Raw genomic sequence first — 26,088 nt, forward strand, 5'->3', positions numbered from 1 at the left:
CTCCGGAGGAGATGTATGATGCTATGTATTAAAGGCAAGGGGCCACTACCCAGACCGGTTTCTACCTTTATTGAGGTCTCATCAGTGGGAGCTAGGCTAGAAATACCAAGATTTTAGTAATACAGAAAACATACTTATATTTTACCAACACAAGTTACCATGAGGTGCTTGACCTTATTAAATAAAAATCTCAGGATAAGAGATATATGTAGAATATGAAGGTAAAAAACTTTCTACATATATATATTTATACACACAGACACACACACAAATATATATATATATATATATATATATATATATATATATATATATATATATATATAAATAACTGGATATTAAAGGTTATTTAACCTTTAATATCCAGTTTAGAAACAAACTGGATAATAAAGAAATTTGGAAACTGGAAATACAATAAATGGAAATATTCACATATATTGTGAATCTATAATTTAAGAATTTCATAGCGATAAACTGTATAGTTTTGGTATGGGAAATGTGAAAATTTCAACTTACACTGGTTACATTCCAGCCCAGTGTAACCTTTACTACAAATGCATCTTCCATTAGATGGCTCACAAGAAGAGTTATGGTAACATTTGCAGGTCTGATTGCAGTTAAGGCCCCATTTACCATTCTCACACTGGCTACTACAGTATATTCCTAAACAAAAATAAAAAAAGATCAAACATTATAATTAAATATTTATCTCATTTTTTATTCTCAAGAGTGTTACAGTAAATTTGTAATTCTAGATATAGGTGTTCATAGACCTCTCCTATAAACATTAACAGTCATTTAAGGTTTACTCCTTTACATTCCATTTTACATGCAATTCAACTTGATTTTATTAAGAAAAAAAAAGAAGCAGGGTTTCCTACATTGACCACAGAAAAACTTTAATATTCCAACCCCATATTCTCCAGTTTACAACAGCCTTTCATGTGGTATCCTATCAAATGCCTTAGAAAAATCCGACATTATCATAGTGTATCCATTCCCTTTATCTAACTCAGCCATAACATTGTTATCAAATATGAGCAAATTGTTGAAAGTTTATTTTTCACTTGGTTAGAGTATAATAAATTTAGTTTAATCCTTTATCCAAGTGTGAGCAAACAAAGTTTGCGCCTGAAAGTATCTTCAGGACCGGGGTAAGGTGGTACAACACCAGGCAACTCCTTGCAAAGGTGGAGCAAGATACCAACCCTCTTATCTCAGTATCTCCTATAATGCAAAACACATCTCCTTGCGGATATGTCTAATGTTATGCATTAAGGGAAGGGCCACTACCCGGACTAGTTTCGAACTTTATTGAGGTCTCTTCAGTGGGAGCCAGGCCCAGGCAGAAGCATTAGCAGGTCATCTCTACCTATAGGAGTTGCCAAATGGTGTGCCACTCTTTTTTAATAAATTACTCTGGATTTAGAGAAAGATGTTGAAAGTTTATTTTTCACTTGGTTAGAGTATAATAAATTTAGTTTAATCCTTTATCCAAATGAGCAAATTGCTAAACATGGCCTTCCTTTAGTAAACCCCATGCTGTTCCTTGCAGAGTATAGCATGTTTGTCTACCTATTTCTGTATGCAAGTTCTTACAAACTTCTCTAAAATCTTCACTACCAACACCAGAGATACTGATAGGTTGGTAGTTAGACATCAGTTTTTGCACCACCTTTGTACAATGGAACTATCATACATTCCTTCTATTCCTGTAGTATCATTCCTGAGAGGAGACTCAAATTATACAAACACCTGAAAGGGCTAGTCAATTCAGCTGAATATTCCATTAGCAAATGGACTGATATTCCATCTGTCCCTATAGACAAATTCTTATACAGGTTATGCAACAGCTCTTCAACCTCATTTTTATGAAGCTCTAACTCTTCATCCAATGTAGCAGTAGCACTCTGCACCATGTTACGTACACCTGGTTGATATATATTAGCAAAGTGAGCACTCATTAACTGAACAATCTCATTAGCTCCCGATGCTTGAGTACCATCTGCATTCAATAAAGTTATTCTTTCTTTTGCTTGTGGCATAATGATAAAATTCTTTTGGATTGCCTTTAGCTTGCATGGCCAATTTCTTTTCATACTCCGATTTAGCTTTCCGGACAATAGTCATTACTTTTCCGGCATGAGCTTTATATATTTCATAACCTCTATCACTCTTATTCTCATGGTATTCTTTCCACATCATCTTCTTCTGGTGGATTTCTTGTTTAATAATGTTGTGCATCCACTGCTGAATATCAGTAGCATTTCTGATTGCAGGGAAATCAGGGATGCTACTGATATTCATTCCATTTTACACACAATTCAGCTTGATTTTATTAAGGAAAAAAAAAAGCAGGATTTCCTACATTGACCACAGAGAAACTTTATTAACCACTTCTTATGGGTGAGCCTTTCTGTGTCACTATGGAATACAACAATTTTAAAATAAAATAAAGAAAAATGAACTAACTCCCATTAGGTTAAAATCCTTCATCTCCTTTTGTTCCCTATAAAAGCATTGGATCAAACTCTATTATTGTTATTATTATCTGAGAGCTTGAGGGAGTCAAGGACTTATCGAGAGAGGCTATAAATCACCAAACCAGATGTCATACCGTCCCTTAAATTCATTCACACTAAATGCAATCATTATCCCTAAAGGCAAACTATTCCACTCACTCACTGCTCTCTGGAAGAAAAAACCTATCTTTTACCCCTTTCTTGACTGCAAATAAATTTAACTTCTATGAATGCCCCTGTGTTCTCTCCCTACCTTCCATATAAAGAAATATTTCATGCAAAAGTTTATAGACCTCTATCATATCGCCCCTCTTTCTCCTGTTAACCAGAGTCTGTAATCCACATACTTGCAATCTGTCTTCATAATCTAAATCCCATAATCCAGATGTAATCTTTGTAACTCTTCTTTGCACCCTTTCCACAGCTTCTTTATCCCCTTGGAACCCAGGATACCAAATCTGCATACAATAATTCAGGTTAGTCTTATCAAAGCCTTATAAAGAGGCAATATGACTTTCTTATCCTTAGATGTCAAGGTTCACTTCAACATCGCAATTATGTTCAAAAGTCACATAGCAAAAGTTGCAAATACAACTCAGAGGATAATAGCGATGTTGAAGCGAACCTTCACATCTAAGGATAAGGAAGTCATACTGCCTCTTTATAAGGCATTGATAAAACCAATCTGAATTATTGTGTGCAGATTTGGTATCCTGGGTTCCAAGGGGATAAAGAAGCTGTGGAAAGGGTGCAAAGAAGAGTTACAAAGATTACATCTGGATTATGGGATTTAGATTATGAGGACAGATATAATATCTAGCGGCATATAAATAATATGCCACTGGAACTCTAATCATGCTAAAGTGCATAACTTTACACATGCTAACATTAAATTGACAGCCATTTTCGTTTGCCCAAATTTCCAGCCTATTCAAATCATTTTGTAAGTGCTGAATATTAGTAGCATTCCTGATTGCCCTGCCTATTGACCTCAGTTGCCAAGAGGAGGGTGACTTCTATAGTCTATCTAAAGGGAGAACTAGGAAAGTAGAGAGGGGTATCAGGAATTCAAGTAGATAGATGATCTTGAAGCTGATATCTGAGCAATATATGGTTTGTTGAAGGATAAGGATGAATTTAGTTTGCTATCATCAGTAAAGCAGTGGATAACATTAACAGTGATTGACAGTAGATCATTTATGTATATTAGAAAGATGGCAGGTGATAGAATGAGCCCTGAAGCACTCCTGCATTAGTAGCAAAGCTTAAAGAGAGAGAGGGTGCCATCTACCATGATGTGCAGTGAATGACCAGAGAGATCGCTGGCTAGCCAGTTATAGTCTGGCTGGTATACTAAAGAAAGACAGTTTGCTAAGCATGCTTCAATGCCAAACATGACCAAAAACCCTGGAAATGTCAAGGGTGAGGTCCAGTGTAGGCTAAGAGATCAGCCATGGATCTAGATTGGCAGAATCGGTACCTGATGGTTGCTGATTAACTACTGGGCCTCTAGATAGTGGAGAAGTCAACTGTTAATAACTTTCTCCATTATTTGGAGAGGATTGAGGTAATGACGATTTGTTGATAGCTTAGCAGCAGGCATTTACTCCCCTCCTCCCCCCCCCCCCTTTTTTTTTTTTTAATATGTTGGATATAAACTTGCTTACATATGCTTGGAATAGGTAATAGCAAAAACTTCTGCATCATGTCCAGCTTGATTGTGGTGTTTGAAAAATACATAAGATGGAGTGAATGTAGCAAGGAAACTGAACCAGAGAAGGTCAAAAGCAGAGTATTCTAAATTAGGCATTTTCTAGCAAATTTAGGCAATGTCAGCTCACACAAAGTTACAGGTACTGCCTTATGGAACAAGGAATCATCAAATGTGTAATCTGAGAATTGAAGGCAGACTGTGGTTGATGTATCTCCAATTTGGTTTGTTTTGTACTGTTGTTGTCATCAGAAAATAGGCCCTACAAAGGTGAAGAATCTGCTCCAAAAGTGATGGTTGACTGCTACTGTGATGAGGAGAATCCTCTCCTCATCACAGTAGCAGTCTTATGTCAAAATAATTGTATGTGGATTGTAAAGAAATGTATAATAATTGTATATAACAGTGCCAAGTGGGACAGCCTCCATGACTTCTATGCCTCATCCCATGGTTGGACTATTGCTTCTGGCCTTCCAATCCAAACATATGTACCAAATGTATCATCGTTTGGTACACATTTTTTGGTACAAAGTTATCCTCACTGGAATGGAAACATACATTCCCCCCACATTGCTCTGAACTGCCATCCCCTTACCAAACCCTGTTTCTTCAAAAGATGCATCAAAGCTGTACAAATGAAGCATACCACAACCAGTTTACATCAAGAACCCCATCCTCCTTTAGTGCCTATACCCAAGCCCAACACAGATGCATGAAAATGATTAACGCTTCCAAAACAGAGTTTGAAAGAGCAAAAAGCAGGAAACGTGCAGCCTGCCCAAATGGCAGCCGACCATTTTGGTCTCTTGCTAAAGCGATTGATCGTAACTTTTGCCCAACACTATTCCCACCCCTGTCAACATGATGATGACTCTATTGCATCATTACCCACAGAAAAAGCCAAACTCCTGGTTTCACACATAACTGACAATAGTAAATGCCCCCAACCATCCCAGATTCCCAACATACAATTCCCCTATATCCTTTGCCAGAAAGAGATAAGAAAAATTGTCCAAATTAGATACACAAAAAAGTCTCCTGGCCCTGATGGCATTCCTCTGATTGTACTGAAGGTTTTTGTGCACCAGAACTGACTCCTATCCTATATCACCTGTATATACTCTCTTACTCTGCTGGTATCTATCTCATAGCCTGAAATTTGGCTTATATTCAACCCATTATAAAGAAGAGCAACATATTACTGCTGTCTAACTACCGCCCTATCTCACTCACCTCAGTCGTGTCTAAAGTAATGGAGAAAAGCATCAATTCCTAACTCCTACACTAAGGCACCCAAGCTAATAAATGACCACCAATATGGATATTGTTGCTGCCGATCTACTCACACATATCACCAATCACTGAACAAATGCCATTGAGAAGTTTGGTGACTATCAAGTGATTGCATTTGATATCTCCAAAGCTTTTGACTGGGTCTGGCATAAAGGCTTACTAAGCAACCTTCCATCATTTGGTCGGTCTCAGGACTTCTGCAGTTGCATTGCCAGCTTTCTAACTGGATACACACTATGTGCGATGGTGGATGTTCCTTATCCTCTCACCATTCAACTAATGCCAGGATTCCACAAGGTTCTTTTCTCTCATCAACCCTTTTCTTTCTATATATCAATGACCTACTTCAGTTGACCTCTGACCCAATATACAGTTTTGCAGATAACAAGCACATTTCACTTCTCCCTTTCATTTGATTAACCTTACTCTGCACAACTCACCTCAACCTATAGAACATCAACCTCAAATTTTCTCCCAGTATTATTTTTGACAACACTCAAATTTCCAGATAAGATGAGATTTCTCTTCTTGGAATTGCCCTGATATCAAGCCTCTCCTGGCATAAACACATCACAACCACTGCATCCTCAGCTTCTAGAAAACTAGACTTTCTCTTTTGCTCAAGACGTTACTTCACCTCTGAACAGCTGTTAACATTATACAAATCACAAATCCACCCAGCTATTGAATACTGCTCTCACAAATGGGTGGGGGCCCCATAAGAGTTCCCTGCTTAACTCAATACAGAGGAGAGCAATTAGATTGATTAATTACCCATCCCTTACCAACTCACTCCCTCCACTTTTGCATAGAAGACTGGTTTCTGCAATATGTGTATTCTATAAATATTTCCATGGCAAATGTTCATCTGAAATAGGATCAATAATTTCCCCACTTAGTACTAAGCCTGTTGGAACATGTGTAGACACTATCAACATCACTTCACAGTACACCTTGAAACCTACAGAACAAGGCTTCTTTTCCTCCTCCTTCATCCTTACTACTACTGTATCATGGAACATTCTTCTCCCAAATGTGTTTCTCCAGGAATACAACATACAGGCTTTAAAATCAAATGTAAAGAAGTTTCTCTTTTCCAAACTCATATATGGTATTAATGTACTATAGGTTGATCAACCAACCTGTCGTATATAGACTCAACATAAAAAAAAATGGAATAAGTGGATTCTCAGACTGTGCATGATTAATAATAGTTACATAAACAGCCTAAAAGGCTTCAATTTGACAATGTAAATCTATTAAATGAAAGGATATTAAAAATCCATCATTACTTCAAAGCAAAATATTTGAAACTTGGTCAGGTCAACTGTTGAAGTGATCTGATTGACATAGGATTGTTATAGTATTGAAAAGAAGGTTCTGGCCCTTTTAAGATTTCTCTTTCGTCTCTGAAGAGAACCAACACAACAGTTTGAAACAGCAAAACCTTAATCAAAAGTATTAATAAGGGGTAAACATATGGGCTCCTGGCAAGAGTTAGTCTTTGAGGCAGTATTGTACCATGTCAACTCAATACTGAAAGTTATATTTTCATAAGCTCTCTGGTCAATTTTGAAGCTTCTAGGTTTCAAATACCTCGCTTTGAAATAATGATGGATTTTTTTAATATCCTTTAATAGGTTTAAAATGACTTCTAGGTTCTTTCTTCATTTATTATTATTATGTGACACCTCCAAGGAGTCAAAAGACTCATCGAGAGAGAGAGAGCACCTACTCTACAACTGTCTCTACCATTCAATCCGCCAACTACAGTGAGCTGCATCATCTACTGCTCACCACCACTAGTATTTCCACAGACAATCAAACATCCATGTCCACGGCTGGATTCAAACCCACAGCCTTTTGACCTGAGAGCGAAGACACTAACCACTCACCCAATGAGGCCATTTATATTGTGATTGAGAGGATCCAGAGGCAAGTGGTATGCAGAACTCCCTATGAGAATAGATTCAGAATTGATAGTTTGCAGGTTAGTTAACAGACAGAGAATACAGAATATGATAGAAACATTTAAGTTCTAAAAGGGGTTCTATAAGATTGATACAGAGAAATGTTTTATGAGTTTAAACTAAAGGAGTTTATATTAAGTAGTGAATTATTATAAAATGAACCTATCTCTAAAGTAATTAAAAAATTCAATTCAATGACTATACCTTTCCAGCCAGGAGTGCACATGCAATCTCCAGTAATGTGGTGGCATCCTATGCTTTGCTCCCACTCACAATTACACTCTGAACTACAGTTGATTCCGTAGTAGGAATGCTAAGGACAGTGGAAGAAAACTTTAGTGTAAACATAAGTATTATTAGTATAAGTTATTAAAACTTGTTTTCAGTATCCTTTGCTGATACATAATTACCATCTAGAAGCTGTGTAACTGATATATTGTGAAGTATGATTCTTCATTTTATTGATTTATTTTAAATTCTATATAGAATCTCACAATCCATAAAATCATGTTAATAGATTTCTTTATATACTGAACCAGAAGATTCTTTTTTTTTCCCCCCTTCACATTTTTTTTTTAACTCTATTCATTGACATGGTGGCAGTGGTGGTTTTTCTCTTCAGTTTTTTCTGACCCTAGGTGACCTTATATGCATTGCCCAAAGTGTTCCCTGGTGAGATTTTTTTACAAAGTAGTTCACCATTGCTTTCCCCAATCCCCCCCAATTTTATTCAGGCTCAGGACCGACATATGGTTGGGTTGTATTCATGACTGTACTCCATGTGTGTTCATGAGGCGTTTTCTGGGGGACGAAAAACCCGAATTTCTGGGTGAAAAAATTCTCCTACTTCCGTATGAGACCAGCTAGCTTACCTTTCATCAAAAGAGACCAGGTAAAGGTTCCTCATGTCACTGATGGAAATCAAACCCAGGTCTTTCTGACCGAAGGGCTTCATCAATAATGACTGAGCTATGGATGCTCTTTCATTGGCATAAGCATGCTAATAAATTATTTTTAAATATACTGAAAGCAAAAGCTGGTCTAGTAATTATGACAAGTTTAGCTACGGAAGTAAGTGATTGTTCAAGTTGAATTTTTAGTTAAATTAATTTATAATTTCAGTACACATCAAAAATGTTTTATATTATTTAATAACAGGAACATTACTGTGTAGTCCAAAGACTCATTGCAGAAATTCCAACAATGCCTATCACACTTCTCCTTAAACTCCTTCATAAACACAACAACATACACATAGCATTTATGTTCCCTTTTTGTGTTCCCTCTTTCATACTTCTCAATTAAATTCTGTAATCCACAAACACTCAATCTACTCTCATACTGCATTAAACAGGCCTTTCACTGTCCACCACTTCCTCATCTTCAAGAAATCTTACCAATATGCACAGTAGTGTCATGTGACCATATTAAAGTCTTATAATAGCTTCCTTATCACTACCTGTTAGTGTACTCTTCTGAACTTCATCCCTGTCCACTATTACCCCCCAAATTTATTCTTGCAGTTTTCAGTTGTGTCAGCATAATAAGCAGCTTGTAATATTTTACTTCACAGGGAGATGAAAATGTTGTAAGGAGTTCATCTCACCAGTTCTACACACACACACAAACAATCTATTTAAAATCATCCTGCCACATCTATACATCACTTTTACTAATTATTGTCATCAGGAGTTTTGCATCATCAGTAAATAACTGGATATGCCTGCAACATTAATTATTATTATAATCATCACACCATCCACGGAGTCAGCAACTCATATCATAGTTACCACACTGGACCCTTAACATTCCTTGCACTAACAACATATTCTGGTAATGTTTTCCTTTCACCCACAATTCTCCATATGGAAAATTGACTTCTCACACCTTTCTTTACCACACTCTTACACAACTTCCAGGGATGGCCTCTGGTTTTTCTTTTCTCACCTTTTACTCTTTTTATAATCCCCTCTATATTTATCCAATAAAATTCCCTCACTAATGTAAATATTTCTATCATATCACCTCATTTTCCTCTATCCACTAATCTCCAATGTTTCCACATCACAATGAAAACTATGTAACTATATTATTGTAACAAATTTGGTCATCTGAGTTTCTTGGGGACCAGGAGGTGGTAGAAAAGATTTAGAGACAAGTGACCTAGATGGTGACAGGTCTGTGGATTACTACCCACAAGGATAAGTTGAAGGTTTGTGGGTTACAAAGTTTAGTTGATAGGCAGAGAAGAGGGGACATGATAGAAACTTTTAAGATATTAAAGAGATTTTAAAAAATTGATGCAAGTGAAATTTTTCAATATATGACAAATAGTCAGAGAACTAGGGGCCATCATTGGAAGCTGTGTAAGAGTGATTAATATGGATGTGCAGACCAGATTTTTTTGTGTAGAAAGTGGTGAGTGAGTGGATTGCCAGAATTGATTGCGAGTTCCCTAAGGGTGAATAGATTCAAGGATAGGTATGATAGGATTTGTGTGTATGATGGTTGATTTGGGTCTCTCGTGATGAGTCTCCAGACTTCATGGAGATGCTGTAAATAATAATAAATCTGAGCACAATAGTCCAAGTGTGGTGTGACCAGTGCTTTATACAGTAGCATAACCACCTTGTTATCACTATATGTCAGTATAGTGGCAATACAATGTGCAGCCTTTACAACACTTGCAGTATATCCTCTAAATTTCAGTCTACTGTTCAACTATTACTCCCAGATCTCAAATCTCATCCACTGCCTGCAGTGGATGAGATTCGAGATCTGGGAGTGATAGTTGAGACCATTAATATAGTACATAGCCTTAAAGATAGGAAATTATCCAAGATATCCAGTCATTCCCCATATCATTAATGTACAAGTTAAATAATAGCAACCTAAATTATAGACCTCTGGTACACCACTGGACACCTACCTTCTCTTTTATTCTACTCCATCATGTGGTGGAGAAGAATTGAAGAGAAGAACCTTAAAAATATTCCATGCCAAAGGTTATCAGGCCTGGACTACCATTTATATGATCTACTTTGGTTCAAGGTTTTCTTAACTTATTCTGCTCCTCCATTTGCTGCTTTTAGTTCTCATAATTCTGATTATTTTTGATTATTTATTTCTGAAAGTTGGTCATGCACAGTCTAAATAATAAAAAAGTGAGATCATTTTCCTTGAAGATTTCCAAATACATCACTGATGTCAGCATTCCTCTTGGTAACACTGACCATAATCATATTATGGTGGTAAATTTTGCCCTCTCTATATACAGTGAGATACTATAATAAAGAGTATTCTTTATTATAGTGGTAAATTTCATCCTCTCTGTATGGGATGAAACATGGATCATAACATTATTATGGTCAGTCATCATCATGAAATTACTGATGTGTATTCACAGAGAAGTGTACAGGATATTACAATAGTACCAAATGAAAGGCTTACCACATTACTAAATTTCTGTTGACAACTTTTTCCCAAATGAATCAGTTACCAGTCACAGGACTTCAATGTTGTCAAATGTTATATGTCCTAAGACACTTCTATACTATATCAATCCATCTAGTTCTTGGTGGTTTTTCTCTAGGTCTTTTTCCTGACATCCTGGTGAAAAGCACTTGTTTTGCTAAACTTTCCTCACCCATGCTGTTTAAGTGACTATACAACATGAGATTAACTCTGATGACACATTCCTGAATGCTAACATTGTCAGGTTAATTCTTAATATTCTTGTTTTAAATGTGATTCTGACAGTGATGGCATCTGTTCAGATCCCCAGTTTTAATCAAAACTCAAATCTGTGGTCTCCAATCTTTGACCAAATGTTCTATTTCTAACCCAGCTCTTAGATCAGTTAAAATTGGCTTGAACACTGTCTTATATATATAGCTGGTTAATGTTTTGACTAATTTCTCTCTTAATGTTTTGACTAATTTGGCTCTTATTCTATACAAATTCATTCGGTTGACTTCTTACCATACCAGCTTTGTAATTCTGTTGTCTACTTCCATATTTAATTTCCCATTTTATTAAAAGCATGCCTAAATTGTTGAAATGTTTTATTTGTTCTACAAGTTCTCAATTCAGAATGCAGTTGATGTTTTCAATGTTACTGCTTATTTTCATAGTGTATGCTTTTTATTGCTGATTTTCATACTAGACTTTGAAAGTTTATTTTTCACTTGGTTAGACTATAATAAATTTAGTTTAATCCTTTATCTAAGTGTGAGCAAACAAAGTTTGCACCTGAAAATATCTTCAGGACTGAGGTAAGGTAGTACAACACCAGGCAACTTGTAGCAAAGGTGGACCAAGCTAACATCACTCCTATCTCAGTATCTCCCATAATAATGCAAAACACATCTCCTTACAGATATGTATAATGTTATGCATTAAGGGAAGGGCCACTACCCAGACCGGTTTCCCTTTGTTTAAGTGCGGGGATATCATTCCCAAAACTCGCAAAATCCCCCCGATCGCCCACTAATGAGCGACCCGCAGGATCAGAAAGTGAGAAACTCAGAAACACTCATTTGCTCATCTGAAAGGGTAACAGCAACAGCCATACCTCAGTTAACTTCACAAGCTACAGCACTGCCATTCATTACCCCACCACGCAGGCCCTGGGTGACAGCAACAGCCAAGCCTCAGTTAAAACTTCATGGGCTACAGCATTGCCATTCATCACCCAAGCTTCCAACCGGTTTCAACCTTTATTGAGGTCTCGTCAGTGGGAGCCAGGCCCAGAAGTAGAGATACCAAGGCAGAAGCAATGGAGAGGTCATCTTTGCCTATAGGAGTTGCCAAAAGGTGTGCCACCTTATTATTAAATTACTCTGGATTTAGAGAAAGATGTTGAAAGTTTATTTTTCACTTGGTTAGACTATAATAAATTTAGTTTAATCCTTTATCCAAGTTTGAGCAAACAAAGTTTGCACCTGAAAATATCTTCAGGACTGAGGTAAGGTAGTACAACACCAGGCAACACGTAGAAAAGGTGGACCAAGCTAACATCACTCCTATCTCAGTATCTCCCATAATGCAAAACATTGACGAGACCTCAATAAAAGTCGAAACCGGTTTGGATAGTGGCCCTTCCCTTAATGCATAACATTATACATATCTGCAAGGAGATGTGTTTTGCATTATGGGAGATACTGAGATAGGAGTGATGTTAGCTTGGTCCACCTTTGCTACGAGTTGCCTGTTGTTGTACTACCTTACCTCAGTCCTGAAGATATTTTCAGGTGCAAACTTTGTTTGCTCACACTTGGATAAAGGATTAAACTAAATTTTTCATACGATAGTTGTTATTCAATTTAGTTAGGGAATCTGGATTTACTTAGGAGTATAACATCATCTGCGTAAAGTAAAGAGCCAAGATTATATTATTATTATTATCCTAAGACTCTATGGAGTCAAAGACTTATCAAGGAGATCCTTTTATGATACACACAGCTCATGATACCACATCTTAAACATACTCAAATTCTCTGCAGACATCACCCTCTCAGGCAAGTCATTCCAATCATTCACAACTCTGCATGCAAACAACCTGCTTCTCACTCCCCTGCTCACACCCTCCTATACAGCTTCCAAGGATGACCTCTGGTTCTCCCTTGATCTCCAACATTGATCCTATAAAAACTCCTTGCTAACTTGTAGGACTCGATCATATCACCCATCCTCCTCCTATCTACTAGACTCTGTAAATTGCATCTTCTCAATCTTTCTTCATATTCAACATTCCAGAGATCAGAAACTACCTTAGTCAGTCTCAACCTCTCTTCATCCTTTTCAAAACCGGATGACAAATATATACACAGTAGTCCATGTGCAGCCTAATCAGAGCCTTATACAATGGAACAAAAATCTCCTTACTTCTACAAGTCAGCATCATTCCCAGAATTTGTTATGGTGTTGTCCATGCAATTTTGGGAATGTGTCCTCTAAATTTTAGATCCTTATCCAATATCACCCCAAGACCTCTTATTTCCTCCACCTCCAACTGGGGTAAGGTAGTACAACTCCGGGCAACTCGTTGCAAAGGTGGAGAAAGCTCTCTCATCACTCCTATCTCAGTATCTCAGTATTTATTGAGGTCTCGTCAGTGGGAGCCAGGCCCAGTAGTGAAGACACAAAGGCAGAAGCAATGAGAGGTCATCCTAACCTATAGGAGTTGCCAAATGGTGTACAACCGGAGCCGGCGCTAGTGTCTTTGCTGCCCACATGCAATTTCTATCTAAGCACCCTTGTAATGATCCGGGAGTGTGTGGTTCTTTTACGATAATAAAAATTTAAGTTATTTGAAATTTCTTAAATAAATATTGACAGAATAGCCACATGTTGGTTAGCTAAATGTAACGAACAGGGAGTGTTGACTAGGCAGGATAATTGTTAAAAACCCGAATATTCAAAAAATTCTCAAAAGTTAAAGCAAATTTTGATAAAGCCACTTCACTTTAATCGTTGAATATAATGATACACGGATTATAGCCTTCTCACTGACCCGAATCGTTAACAAAATTGAAATGAATTTTAATTAAAGTTAAAATTTAGTTGAACTAAAGTTTAAAAAATTCTTCCATTTTACAAGTTACTAAATTCTTAGTAACTTGTAAAAAATGTTTAATAATTTTTATAAGTGGAACTATCTTTTAGGAAAATAAAAGAAACTCAAGATAGATGAGAAAATAAAAAAGAATTCAGAAATAATTAGAACATTTAATATAAGTATTAAAAAAATAACATCTTTACAGACTAACCGAAAATAAATTAAATTACATAAATATACTTTGATTTTTTTTAATTAAAATTTTAAGGTTTTTGATTTCGTATTCACAATATTAGAAATAATGGTCTTAACGTCTAATTCCGCACATATATCATTTTCAATAGCTATTAGCACCAAACTAACAAGCCTTTTTTGTGACATACTTGTTCTTAAGTAGGTTTTAATGAATTTTCAACTTGGTAAAGGAATGTTCACTGCTTGCTACACTAACAGATAAGGTTAATAGTATTCTTAAAGCAATTGAAAAGTTAGGGAAAGATAAGTTATTGGACACAATAAAATTAAGAATATTGAAAGGGCTTTTGAATATTTAAATTATCCTTCCGAAAAATATCCTGGAAAGCACATAACTCGTCATATAGTTCTATTGCATTTACGTCTTTATTGTCACAGTCCTTCAAGAGAATCTCTAAATCATCACAAGTTCTTCGTAAATCTTTGTTATTAATTTGTAGTAATCTATACAAGAAATTGAAATTATAATATGTTTTTAGTTGTTCAAAATGTTCTATTAACGAACACATTGCAATGTCTAGAAGTGTATAAAACACATTCACTCTAAATTTTTCTTCAGGCGATTGTGGTGTTCCGTCATGATGCTCGTAGTCAAATTGTCATGTCTTCTTTCATCGTCGAACTTCCGTACCAGTTTTAAATTCTTGTTCTCCATCCACCTCTTCACTCAGTTATTTTGCCGTTTTTAGAACTTTTTTAAAATTTGTATCTGATCGATATCCTTCTAAGAATATTTTTAAGTTTTCAATAGATTCTAAAGCAAGTGTAATGTTCATATTTTTGTCTTGAAGCATTTTACTCACAGGGTTTATTCTGTTAAGTAAATCATGCCGAGTTATAAGAGAGCAAATAAATTTGTAGTCCTTTATTTTAGCACATAATGTTTGTGCTAATGTTTGCTGAGTTTCTTTATTAAAATTTTCATTATTTAAAATTTCAAAAAGAGCATCATAAATTTCTCCTAACTGATATCGTACAGGGCAGACTGCATTAATTTTACTTTCCCATTGCATTTCTGATGGCTGTTTAAATGTTAAATTTTTTTAAGAACTTTAAAAGGATTGCCCAACGTTTGTGAGAGAATGAAGAGAAATTGTATATTTCATGAATAATTGCAAAGAAACTAATTGTATCTGCATTCACTTTGACTGCATCGTTAATGATTAAATTTAGGGTAGGAGCAGCACATAGCACGTAAAAAGCTCGAGGATTTTTGTTCAAAAGCAAATTTTGGTGTCCATATTTTTTCCCTTTCATATTTGCCCCATTGTCATACCCTTGACCTCGCATGTCTTCAATGAGAATGTTCCATTTTTCCAGTTGTTCCATTATTGTTGCACATAAACCATGTCCTGTGGAATCTGATGTACCTGCAAAACCTCAAAAGTTTTTCCTGATCTTGACAATTCTATTGTCACAGGAAACAAAGTGAATAATAATGGTCATTTGTTCTGTTTGACTTGCATCCGGTGTGCAGTCTAAAATTATGGAATAATATTTAGATTTTCGAATTGATAATAAAATTGTATCCCTGATTGCATTACTTAAAGTTTACTTCATTTTGACTATCTTTACTCAAATAATGTACTGTATTGTTTCGTTGTAGGGCCCTTTCAATATGATTTTCCATAACGGGATTAAACTTCGCAAACAGTTCGACTAATTTTAAAAAATTGCCATTATTCCTTTCATATAATTTATCAGATGATCCGTGAAAAGCTAAATTTTGGCTACCAAGGAATTTTATAATTTCAATCAAGCATTCTAAAACACTCGTCCAATGTTTCTTTTCCATTTCATACATGCTTTGTGTCTGACAATCAATAGTAGTTTTGTTTTTTAAATTTTTATCAAGTTCCTTCCATTTTAAGAAATTTTTCATGTGAGTTAAACTGGTCTCATGTCTATGAAAAGTTGTATTTACATTTTTCCAATCATTATAACCTTCTACAAGACTACATGATTCAATAGGTGCGAAAAATTTGCAACAAAAGCACAAAACAGAATTTAAAGTTTTGGAATAAGTGAGCCATGTTCTTGGCACGAGCTCCCGTTTTCCATTTATCTATTATAATACGTGTCACCAAATTTCCGACTATATGTATCTCTCGGATATATTATATTTTTTTTTTTCGAACAGGCCCCATTTCAATTAAAACAACTTGTAATTTTTCATAAATATTTCCCCATTCACCTGGATCTTCTAAATTTACAGAGACTAACAATGTGTTAGTTTCGTGGTCAACTACAACTAAATCTTCTAACTGTTTTTCACATAAATCATGCATCTTGTTCAATAGTTGCAATAGTACTTTCATGTAAACTGAATGATGGTCACGGTTCGTCAATTCTGATTTCTGATGTATCGAGTTGGTTACAATCTGCATCAGAATATTTTAATATTTTAACAAAATTATTAAGAGCCCCAGTTTGTTTCTTAATATCTGTTTCTTTCGCAGCATGCCGCTTACAATTTTGTGCACCGGATAACTTTTTTTTAAATTTTTGATTCCATTTCTATTTTATACCCACAAGAAATTATTACACAACACGACACAGAGACGAAATAAATAGTCCGTACAACACTACTGTAATCTACTGACATGCGTACGATATAAGTACGATATAAGTCATATGGTATGCATGTCAGTAGGCTCTTGTTGCTAGGTAACCAGTCATATGATATGAATGGTTACCTAGCAACAAATGTTTTGTACAAAAATTCGTTTCTGCACATAAAAACAGTTCACCGTTTTACTTTAGATAGACTGTAGTAGACAACATTCTGCAGGCAAGCATTTAGCATACTCTCGCTGCAAAATTGTAAACAGCAGGCTGATCAAAGAGGCGGCAATATACAATTTTTTTTTTAATTTTTATTCGGTGTATCCGGCCTTATTTATTTTAATATTGATCATGCTAAGAATTTTTTTGTTTTTATGATAAAAATTTATATCATAAATAAGTTTATTGTTTCTTAAAAATGAACTTATGAACCATGCTACCTCTAGTATTTCTGGCAGAAAGAAATCAGAAGAATCCTAAATAACTTCAACATGAATGAGCCATTTCTTGTCTGGCATTTACCCTACAACATTGTACAAGTCTACATTAAACTCATTCCAAAGAAAGGTGATGAATCAGTCTGCAAATTACCCTCCGATTATTCTCACTTCCATTCTCTCAAAAACTGTAGAGAAAGTCATCAATGGCTAATTTTTACACTGCTGGGAGGCCTACTGGCTAATTAGTGACCAGCAATATGGATTCTACCACTCTTGATCTACAGATGATCTAACATTCACCACCCACCTGCAAACACAAGCCATGTAAAACTTAGAAGAAACTCATATGGTCACTCTCAACATTTCTAAGGCATTTGACTAGGTCTAGCACAGAGAGCCTGCTTGGCAAAATACCATCCTATGGTTTGTCTTCAACTTTGTGCAACTGGTTTGCCAGATTCTTCTCTATTCGCTGCTGAATTTCATGAAAGATGGTTTTCTCTCTTCAGATTTCTTTAATAATGCAGGAATATCCTAGTGATCTGTTCTTTCACACACTCTTGTCCTCCTGCAGTCTGGGCAAAAGAGAATGGAGATCAGTTTAATGTGTTAAAGTGTAAGGTTATGCATTTTGGGGTGAAAAAGATTACCAGCTGTGTACCACATTAATAATGCCAGAGATTTGGAAGTGTTAGTGTATACAGAGTGAAAGTTTGGAGGGCATAATGCAAAAGTGACTAAATCAGCTAATTGAACTACTTTGTTACTGAAGAATACTCTGATGTGCAGAGATAAGCAGGTTATTATACAGCTTTATAGAGCATTGGTAAGACCCCCATCTTTACTGCAATGCACAGATCTGGTCACTTGGGTTTCATAGTGATGAGGGGGTGGAGAGGATCCAGAGGCGAGTGACCAAGAAACTGGTTGACAGGTGGAAAAGGGATGATATGATCCAGACATACAAATTACTGAATTTTTGCACAGTTAATAAACAGTAAATTTTTCAGAACAGGTCTGGTGGTGGGAGAACTAGGACCATCCTTGGAAATCAAGTAAGAGTGTTTTTAGCAAGGGTGTCAGGACTAGATTTTTTTGCTTGGAGAGTGATAAATGAGTGGAATAGGTTGCCAGAGTCTGTTGTGGGTGCGATGACTATGAATGAGTTCAAGGCAGAGTATAATAGATATTGCATGAATGTTGAATAATATTAGCATAATGGTTAGGGCCTCCCTCAATGTCTATGGACTCCATGGAGTTATCCATAATAATAATGATAATAATAAAAGACCTGCTCTCACTGGCATGAAATCTTATCCATGGCTATGCTGATGACAGTACACTCCACTCTTCCTTCTGATATGACAAACCTTATAATGCCCATAATAAATTTAGTTTAATCCTTTACCCAAGAGTAGGCAAACAAAGTTTGCGCCTGAAGTAGTTCAGGACTGAGGCAACTCATAGTAAAGGTGGACCAAGCTCTCGTCACTCCTTGTCTCAGTATCTCCCATAATGCAAAGAGCACATCTCCTTGTGGACATGTATAAAGCTATGCATTAAGGGAAGGGCCACTACCCAGACCTGTTTCGACCTTTATTGAGGTCTCATCAATGGAAGGCAGACCCAGAAAATGATGATACTAAGGCAGAAACAATGGAGAGGTCATATTTACTTATAGGAGTTGCCAAAAGGTGTACCACCTTATTATTAATTTACTCTGGATTTAGAGAAAGATGTTGGAAGTTTATTTTCTACTTAGTTAGACTATAATAAATTTAGTTTAATCCTTTACCCAAGTGTAGGCAAACAAAGTTTATGCCTGAAGTAGTTCAGTCCTGAAGTACATGCCAGGTAACATCAGAGGTCAGAGTTTGTCCTTAGGAGAAGGTAACATGTTGTAGATTTGGTTGATGGGTTTGTAAGTAAGTAAGTAAGAAATATTTAAGTATTAAAACTTATCACTGTGGTTAGTACGTGTATTTTTTAGTGATGAATTCACCACAGGTTTCATTGTATAAAAAATAATAATATTCTTTTCTACTTAAATGTATTACTCAGCCAAGCATACAACCATTTTTAAGTTTTTGTCTTCAAAATGTATTAAATATATATAAACTACTTAATATAATATTTTAAAATTTATATATTAAAATAGCAGTGGATTATATGTAGTAAACATGTATTGCCAACTGACTTCTACTAAGCAGTAATATGTTTTTACGATATCTCTTATGATTTTTAAAATATAGTATTTACCTTTAACAGTCTGCAATTTCAAATTTTGAAAACCAGTATAAACTAAAGCAATATTTTCACAAGTATTATACCTTGCATGTTTTTTCACAAAACACTCCTATGTATCCTGGGGGGCACAGACAACTACCATCAAGTGGGTCACAAAATGCATCATTCTGACATTGACAATTATATGAGCAGTTTTCTCCATATGTTCCATGTGGACATGGTTTCTCACACTGAATTCCAGCCCATCCTGATGAATGAAACAAAAAAAAATAAAAATAAATAAATGAATGTCTCATAGCACAGTAATTATGACAGGATATGTTGTAATATTACAAATGTGAATTTGTTACTGCAGCAATTTCATGCTTCCTCTTAAGAGAGATGTATGGACTGGATTTCTTCTTTTTTTTTTTTGTGTTTACAATTAAGAACTGCTTCTGCTTTGGTGTTGTTAGGGTTCAAGGTAACCACAATGAGTGTAAATAACAATTATAAGTATTAGTCATTTTGAAACAGACTGAATCATAGGTGAGTGATAAGTGACATCGCAAGACTTTGGGAGGGCTCCAGTGATTCTTTATCTGCATTCATATCCTTATTTACAACCGTGTTTTCCTCTTAATCTTCTTCATTACTAGCTTTTAAGTTTAGCAACATGACTTCACTGCATGGTTTATTTACTGCGTGAAGAATAATAGCAGAATGCTTGAAGCAAAACAGGTGGTAAAAATATCTAAATACATCACAAACTGTGTTGGATGAGAGTTAGTATAGAGAATTGAGGAAGGAAATTGGTATATATGGAAATTTGGATGATAGCAAATTCAGGAATATATATATACACACACACACATATGTAAATATACTGGGCCATATACACACACAGGCACTAGGATCTTTTGTTAGCATTTTTTTTTTTTTTGAATTTGCCAACAGATTTGTACTGGATTTATTCAGAAGTAAAACAGGCCACTAGAGGGCCATGAATTATGTAGTGGTGGAAAGAGCTCTGGAAAGATAAGTGCTATTTTGAATGATAATTGGCAATATTTCATAAATTTTAGTGTTGTGCTATTTATTTTTGATAACGAAGTGTGTCTGCATGATTTTTTAGTTGAAATTGCCTTCCTTAAATATAACACAGTGGCGGTACTTACAAGATCAGTCCCGCAGGCGTCAACTGGTGCAACTAGCTGAGAAAATCAAGTGGCATTAATGACACAGACTTTTCAAAAATGATTCAATATCGTGAGTGTAAAATGTATACATGGCAGAGTGTAAGAGATGTGTTTGTGAATGAATGGCAGACGAGAGAAAGTATGGATTTGTAGGAAGTGCAATGTATTATTAGAACACAAACCAATGAATGCAAAACAGACTGAAAAGATAGAAGATGGCATAAATGAAAGAAATGGAAATGAAACAAAAGCTAATGAAAGTGAGGGAGTGAAAGAATGCAAGAAAGTGGAAGTGAAAGTCAGTGATAATGGAGCAAAAGAAAGTATGAATAAGGAAATGGAAGTAAGGTGCGGCAGAATGAGAGATAGCAAGACTGCAAGAGTGACAGAGAGTGAAACTGTCAGAATGCAAGATTTGATGAAACAGTTATTGAAGTGAAAAATGAAATGAGGAATATGCGGAGTGATGTTAGACGTTTAGTGTTAAACTAATGAAAGTATGCAAGAGAATAGAATGAAAGAAAAAAAGAGTAAAAGAGCTGATGAGTGATTCCAGGATAGCAGTATATGGAGATTCCATATTTAGAGGATTAGTTAATGTGAGAGAGAGAGAGAGTCCATATGGTCTGTTATCCAGGAGGGAGAATGGGTAGGATAATCCAAGCTTTGAACATGAGTAAGGAACAAACAAGAAAGTTAGTGGCGATTGTGAGAACAAATGATCTAAGTGAACATAAGGAGCATGTATGGGTGAATATCAGAAGGTTATTGAGAAGAGTGAAAGATAACAGCGTAGTGGGAAAAGTTGTCGGTGTGTTGCTGAGGCATGACAATGATGAGTTGTGATGGATAGACAGCCAAAATCATGAACTGTATGCTAGCAGAGTGTGTGAGGAGAAGGGAGTACAGTTTGTGGATGTATGGCATGTATTTGACGGGGAGAATGAAATTATACAGTCATGATGGGTTACATTTGAATGGCTTTGAAGTGAGTGCACTGGAGAAAGTGTTGCTGGATGGAAGCATGGTGTGCGGAAGTATAGTGTGATGCGTGCAAGAAATGAAGTGAAAAATCAGGAGAATGGAACTGAAGCGATAGAAGTGCTTGGCAGTGAAAACAGTAGCAGTGTAAGAAATGAAGAGAGAATGGGAATGCAAGAGGAATAGGGAAATAGGGTGGGCAGCCCAGGTGGACAGGGAGACATGGCATAGGGAGAGTGGATGTTGAAAGTGGCAGCAAATGGGTGTATGAAGATGTAGCTAGTGCAATATGGATGGGGAAGTTGAGACTGAGCAGATATATGTGATAAGTGGTGATAAAGTTGATTGGGCAGTTGTGATGGAGAAATCACAATGAACAAGTGGCTTAGATAGGACTGGTTATAGACCTAAAAATAAACTACTGTGTTTATTTACAAATGCAAGAAGTATCAAAAATAAGGGGGATGAAATGGTTATGCTGATTGAGTTTATATGCCCCAAAATCATTGGAATAAGTGAAGCATGGTTGAATGAAGATGATATTCTAATGGAAATAGAAATGGAAGGATACAGAATTATTCACGAGGATAGAAAGGGGGGGGGGTGCTGCTGATGATAGCAGAGGGAATTATGTCTACATAAGGTAGAAATGAAAGGGGGAAATAGTGGCAATGGTTATGAGGCAGCATGGTGTGACGTGGAGGTTGACAGGGAAACAGATTTTGTTGGATGTTGCTATAGGCCTAGAAATGTGGAGGGTGGGGATGAAGTAATGTAAAAACAATTTGGATTAGTGAACAAAGAAAGGTCATTATTATGGTGATTTTAATTATGGCAGTATAGATTGGAATGAAGAGATAGCATTTGGGAATAAGGAAAATTAATTTCTCTAATTCTTGAGAGATAATTCTCTCAGCCAGCACATAAAGAAGGGCATGCAAAGATCAAGAGCTTTAGATCTGATCATTTCATCAGAGGATGTAGGTGTGAGTGGAGTTTCAGACTTTCCTCCAGATTGGTGAGAGTGATCATGAAGTGATCAAGTTGGTTGTGGCTAGCCATATGCAGACTTTTGTAAAGGAGGGCATGCAAAGACTAAGAGTTTTAGATCTGATCATTTCAAAGGATGTAATTGTGAGTGGAGTTTCATACTTTCCTCCAGATTGGTGAGAGTGATCATGAAGTGATCAACTTGGGTGTGACTAGCCATATGCAGACTTTTGTGAAGAAATTATAAGGATTATGACAAGGTGATTATGATAAGCTTAGGAGACAGCTTGGAGATATAGCATGGAATGAGGAGTTTAGTGGTAAGGAAATAAATGCTACTTGGGAACTGACAAAGAAATACTTAAATGCATCGATGTGTGAATGTATTCTGCAAGCAAGAAGACTTAATAAGGTAGATATAAAATGGATGAATGAGAGGCTTGCATGAAATCTGGAAGAAGAAGGTAGTTTGGAGAACAGTACAGGATGTGTAATAATAATAATAGTAATAATCAGTTACATGAAGAGTACAAAGAACAAGCCAGAAGAGGGACTCAATTAGTAAGGAAAACAAAAGTGCAGTATAAGCAGAAATTGGCAAATCAAGCAAAGAAAAACCCTAGACAGTTTTTTTAGATATGTGGCAAGTGGAAGGAAAAATGATCATAGTAAGATGATGTTAATGGATGAAAATGGTAGAATGGTAACTACTGCAGAAGACTTTGTTGAGGTATTCAGTGATCAATTTATAAAGACGTTTTATCCTGATCAGGGTGGAATCATGTGTAACCTAAGTGTAGAGTACAAAGGAGAGGATGGCTTAACCATCAGTGAGCAGAAGGTATTTGAGGAAACTTGATGTCAATAAGGCAAAAGGATTTGATGACATATCACCCTGCATTAATGGTCGAGGGAATTAGTAGTAGCATTTCCATGCCAGTTTAATAAGAGTCTTACAACACAAGTTCCCAGGGAGTTGAGGGGGGGGGGGGGGTAAAATTATTCCAAAGGCTATAGCTTCAAATTATAGGCCAATCTATATATCTGGAGTTGAAGTGAAGGTACTGGAGAGATTGGTGAGAAGTAGGATACAGAAATGTGTTAATAACAGCAGTATTCTCTGTGGTTATCGTATAGGTTTGTTAATGGGAGATCATGTTTTACTAACTTATGTATTACAAGGTGACAAATACCTTGGACAGGGAAAATGCATATACAGTGGTGTACTTGTGATTTTGCAAAAGCTTTTGATAAACTGCCACACGACAAACTCTTAAATAAATTGAAACAGATGGGATTGGACAACAGACTTCTGAGTTGGATCAATGACTGGCTGTCAGGTATCAGAAAGTTGTTTATGGGGGTGCAGTATCCTGAAAGAGGAAATTCACTAGTGGTATATTGCAGGGATCAGTTTTGGAATCATTGTTGTAAAATTTGTATGTTAATGATATTGGGATGAGTTCAGCTAGTGATATGCAGCTGTTTGCAGATGATGCAAAATTGGGGTAGAGCAATACAGAGTCAAGCAGATGTCATGGCATTACAGGAGGACTTGAATAGATTGCATGAATAGGCAGGTAAGTGGAACTTTTAGTTCAATGTTGCAAAGTGTCAAGTTTTGAGATTGGGTAAGCAGTGATGGGATGCAAAGTATACACTTGGTGATAAAAGTTTGAAGGAATTAGAGGAGATGAGAGATCTAGGAGTGATGGTGGACAAGGACCTGACATTCAGGGACCACATTGCATAAGTTGTGAAGATGTAACATTGGATAATGGCAATGATGCAGAGGATCCTGACATGCAGAAATAGAGAAGTTATGATGCCACTGTAAGTCCTTAATCAGCCTCATATAGATTACTGTGCACAGATTTGGTCACCAAGTTTTCATGGTGATGACAGTATGTTGGAAATAGTCCATAGAAGATTCACTGAAGGTCCATAGAAGATTCAGATAGAAGGTGGTCAAGTGTTGTTTGGAATGTGGAGTACAAGGACGGATTGAGAGAATGTAAACTGCAAAGCGTCTTGAATAGGAGGAAGGGGGGGTATGATTGAGACATTATAAGTTAGTAAAGGGATTGTTATCAGGTTGACATTGAAGAGATTTTTCATAGAATGGGAGAAGGAAGTAGAACAAGAGGTCATTACTGGAAACTGTACAATGAGGGTATAAGCAGAGGAGTGAGGAGAGTGGTAAATAATTGGAATGCATTGTCTCAATGTGTTGTGAATGTAGACACATTGAATCAGTTTAAGGTATGGTTGGATGAGTTTGTGTGATAGTATGTACCTATCATGATGAGTCTGTGACTCCATGGAGGTCAGATGATAATAATAATTTTTTCTTCTATGTTTGTTATAGTGTTCAATATGAGGTACTTTTCGTCATCTATGAGCGAATGTGCATATATATTCGCTATAAAAAGATAAGCCAAAATTTGAAATGTTTTTATGTCACTTTTTTGTCTCTTCATTGCCTAGCTCTAACACCCTTGTTAACCACATTCTTGCCCAGCTTCCATGCATGGCCCCTAGTCCTCCCACCACCAGTCCTATTTTCAAAAATATCTTCTGGATTAATCTTATAGTAACCCTTCAGTAATTTGAATGTCTCAATCATATCACCCCTTTTCTGCCTATCGACCAATTTTTGCAACCCACAAATCTTCAACCTATTCTCATAAGGTTCATTCCACAGACCTGCTATCATCTTGGTCACTCATCTCTGGATCCTCTCCACTTCCTCCCCATCATGAAGAAACCCTGGCACCCATAACTGGGTACAGTAGCCCAGATGGGGTCTTATCAAGGCTCGATACAGAGGAACTGAATAAACCACTCTCTAGTATCTCTCCATCGACCACCATCTCACCAACCCTATATCCATCCCCATCTGCTCCAGTTTACTGTTTAGGGTTCCATGTGGTATCCTGTCAAAGGCCTTGGCAAGGTCCAGTAGAATCACTGTAAACCCATTACCCTTATCCAGTTCAGCTGTCACTGTGTTATAAAACATGAGCAAGTTACTGAGGCATGATCTACCCTTCACAAAACCATGTTTTCCCCCATTCAATATACCATTTTCATCTATCCAATTCTGTATTCTTTTCTTGACTAATTTCTCTAAGACCTTGACAACGATTCCTGAAATGCTAATCGGTCGGTAATTTACAGCAGCAGTCTTGGAACCACCTTTATACATTGGAACTATTTTCCCTTCTTTCCACCCCCTCAGGACTAACCCAGACCTGAGACTCAAATTAAACAAAATGGTCAACGGTACTGACAATTCTTTAGCTGCTTCTCGTACGACACGAGCTGGTATACCATCCAATCCCACAGATGTATTGACATTGAGGTTATGCAATAGA

At 36.4% G+C, this 26,088-nt stretch overlaps 1 protein-coding gene across 13 annotated transcripts in view; it reads right to left on the bottom strand.

Annotated features, from left to right (window-relative positions):
- LOC150093662 (uncharacterized) overlaps positions 1-26,088 on the bottom strand; it is a 442,983-nt gene that overhangs the window by 141,533 nt on the left and 275,362 nt on the right. For all 13 annotated transcript variants that reach the window (XR_016550305.1, XR_016550303.1, XR_016550304.1 and 10 more), the window contains 3 exons: positions 19,646-19,809; positions 7,701-7,809; positions 517-663 (listed from right to left, as the gene is read on the bottom strand). Coding sequence is in view for 9 of the 13 variants with exons in the window: in XM_090412731.1 (XP_090268857.1) it covers positions 517-663; positions 7,701-7,809; positions 19,646-19,809 (420 nt within the window). In the remaining 4 variants the exon portion in view is untranslated. The remainder of the gene's footprint in view (positions 1-516; positions 664-7,700; positions 7,810-19,645; positions 19,810-26,088) is intronic.

This window comes from Typopeltis vanoorti, chromosome 23 (assembly GCF_054136105.1).
Source record: "Typopeltis vanoorti isolate ZY-2024b chromosome 23, IOZ_Tvanoo_1.0, whole genome shotgun sequence".
Taxonomy (NCBI): Eukaryota; Metazoa; Arthropoda; class Arachnida; order Uropygi; family Thelyphonidae; genus Typopeltis; species Typopeltis vanoorti.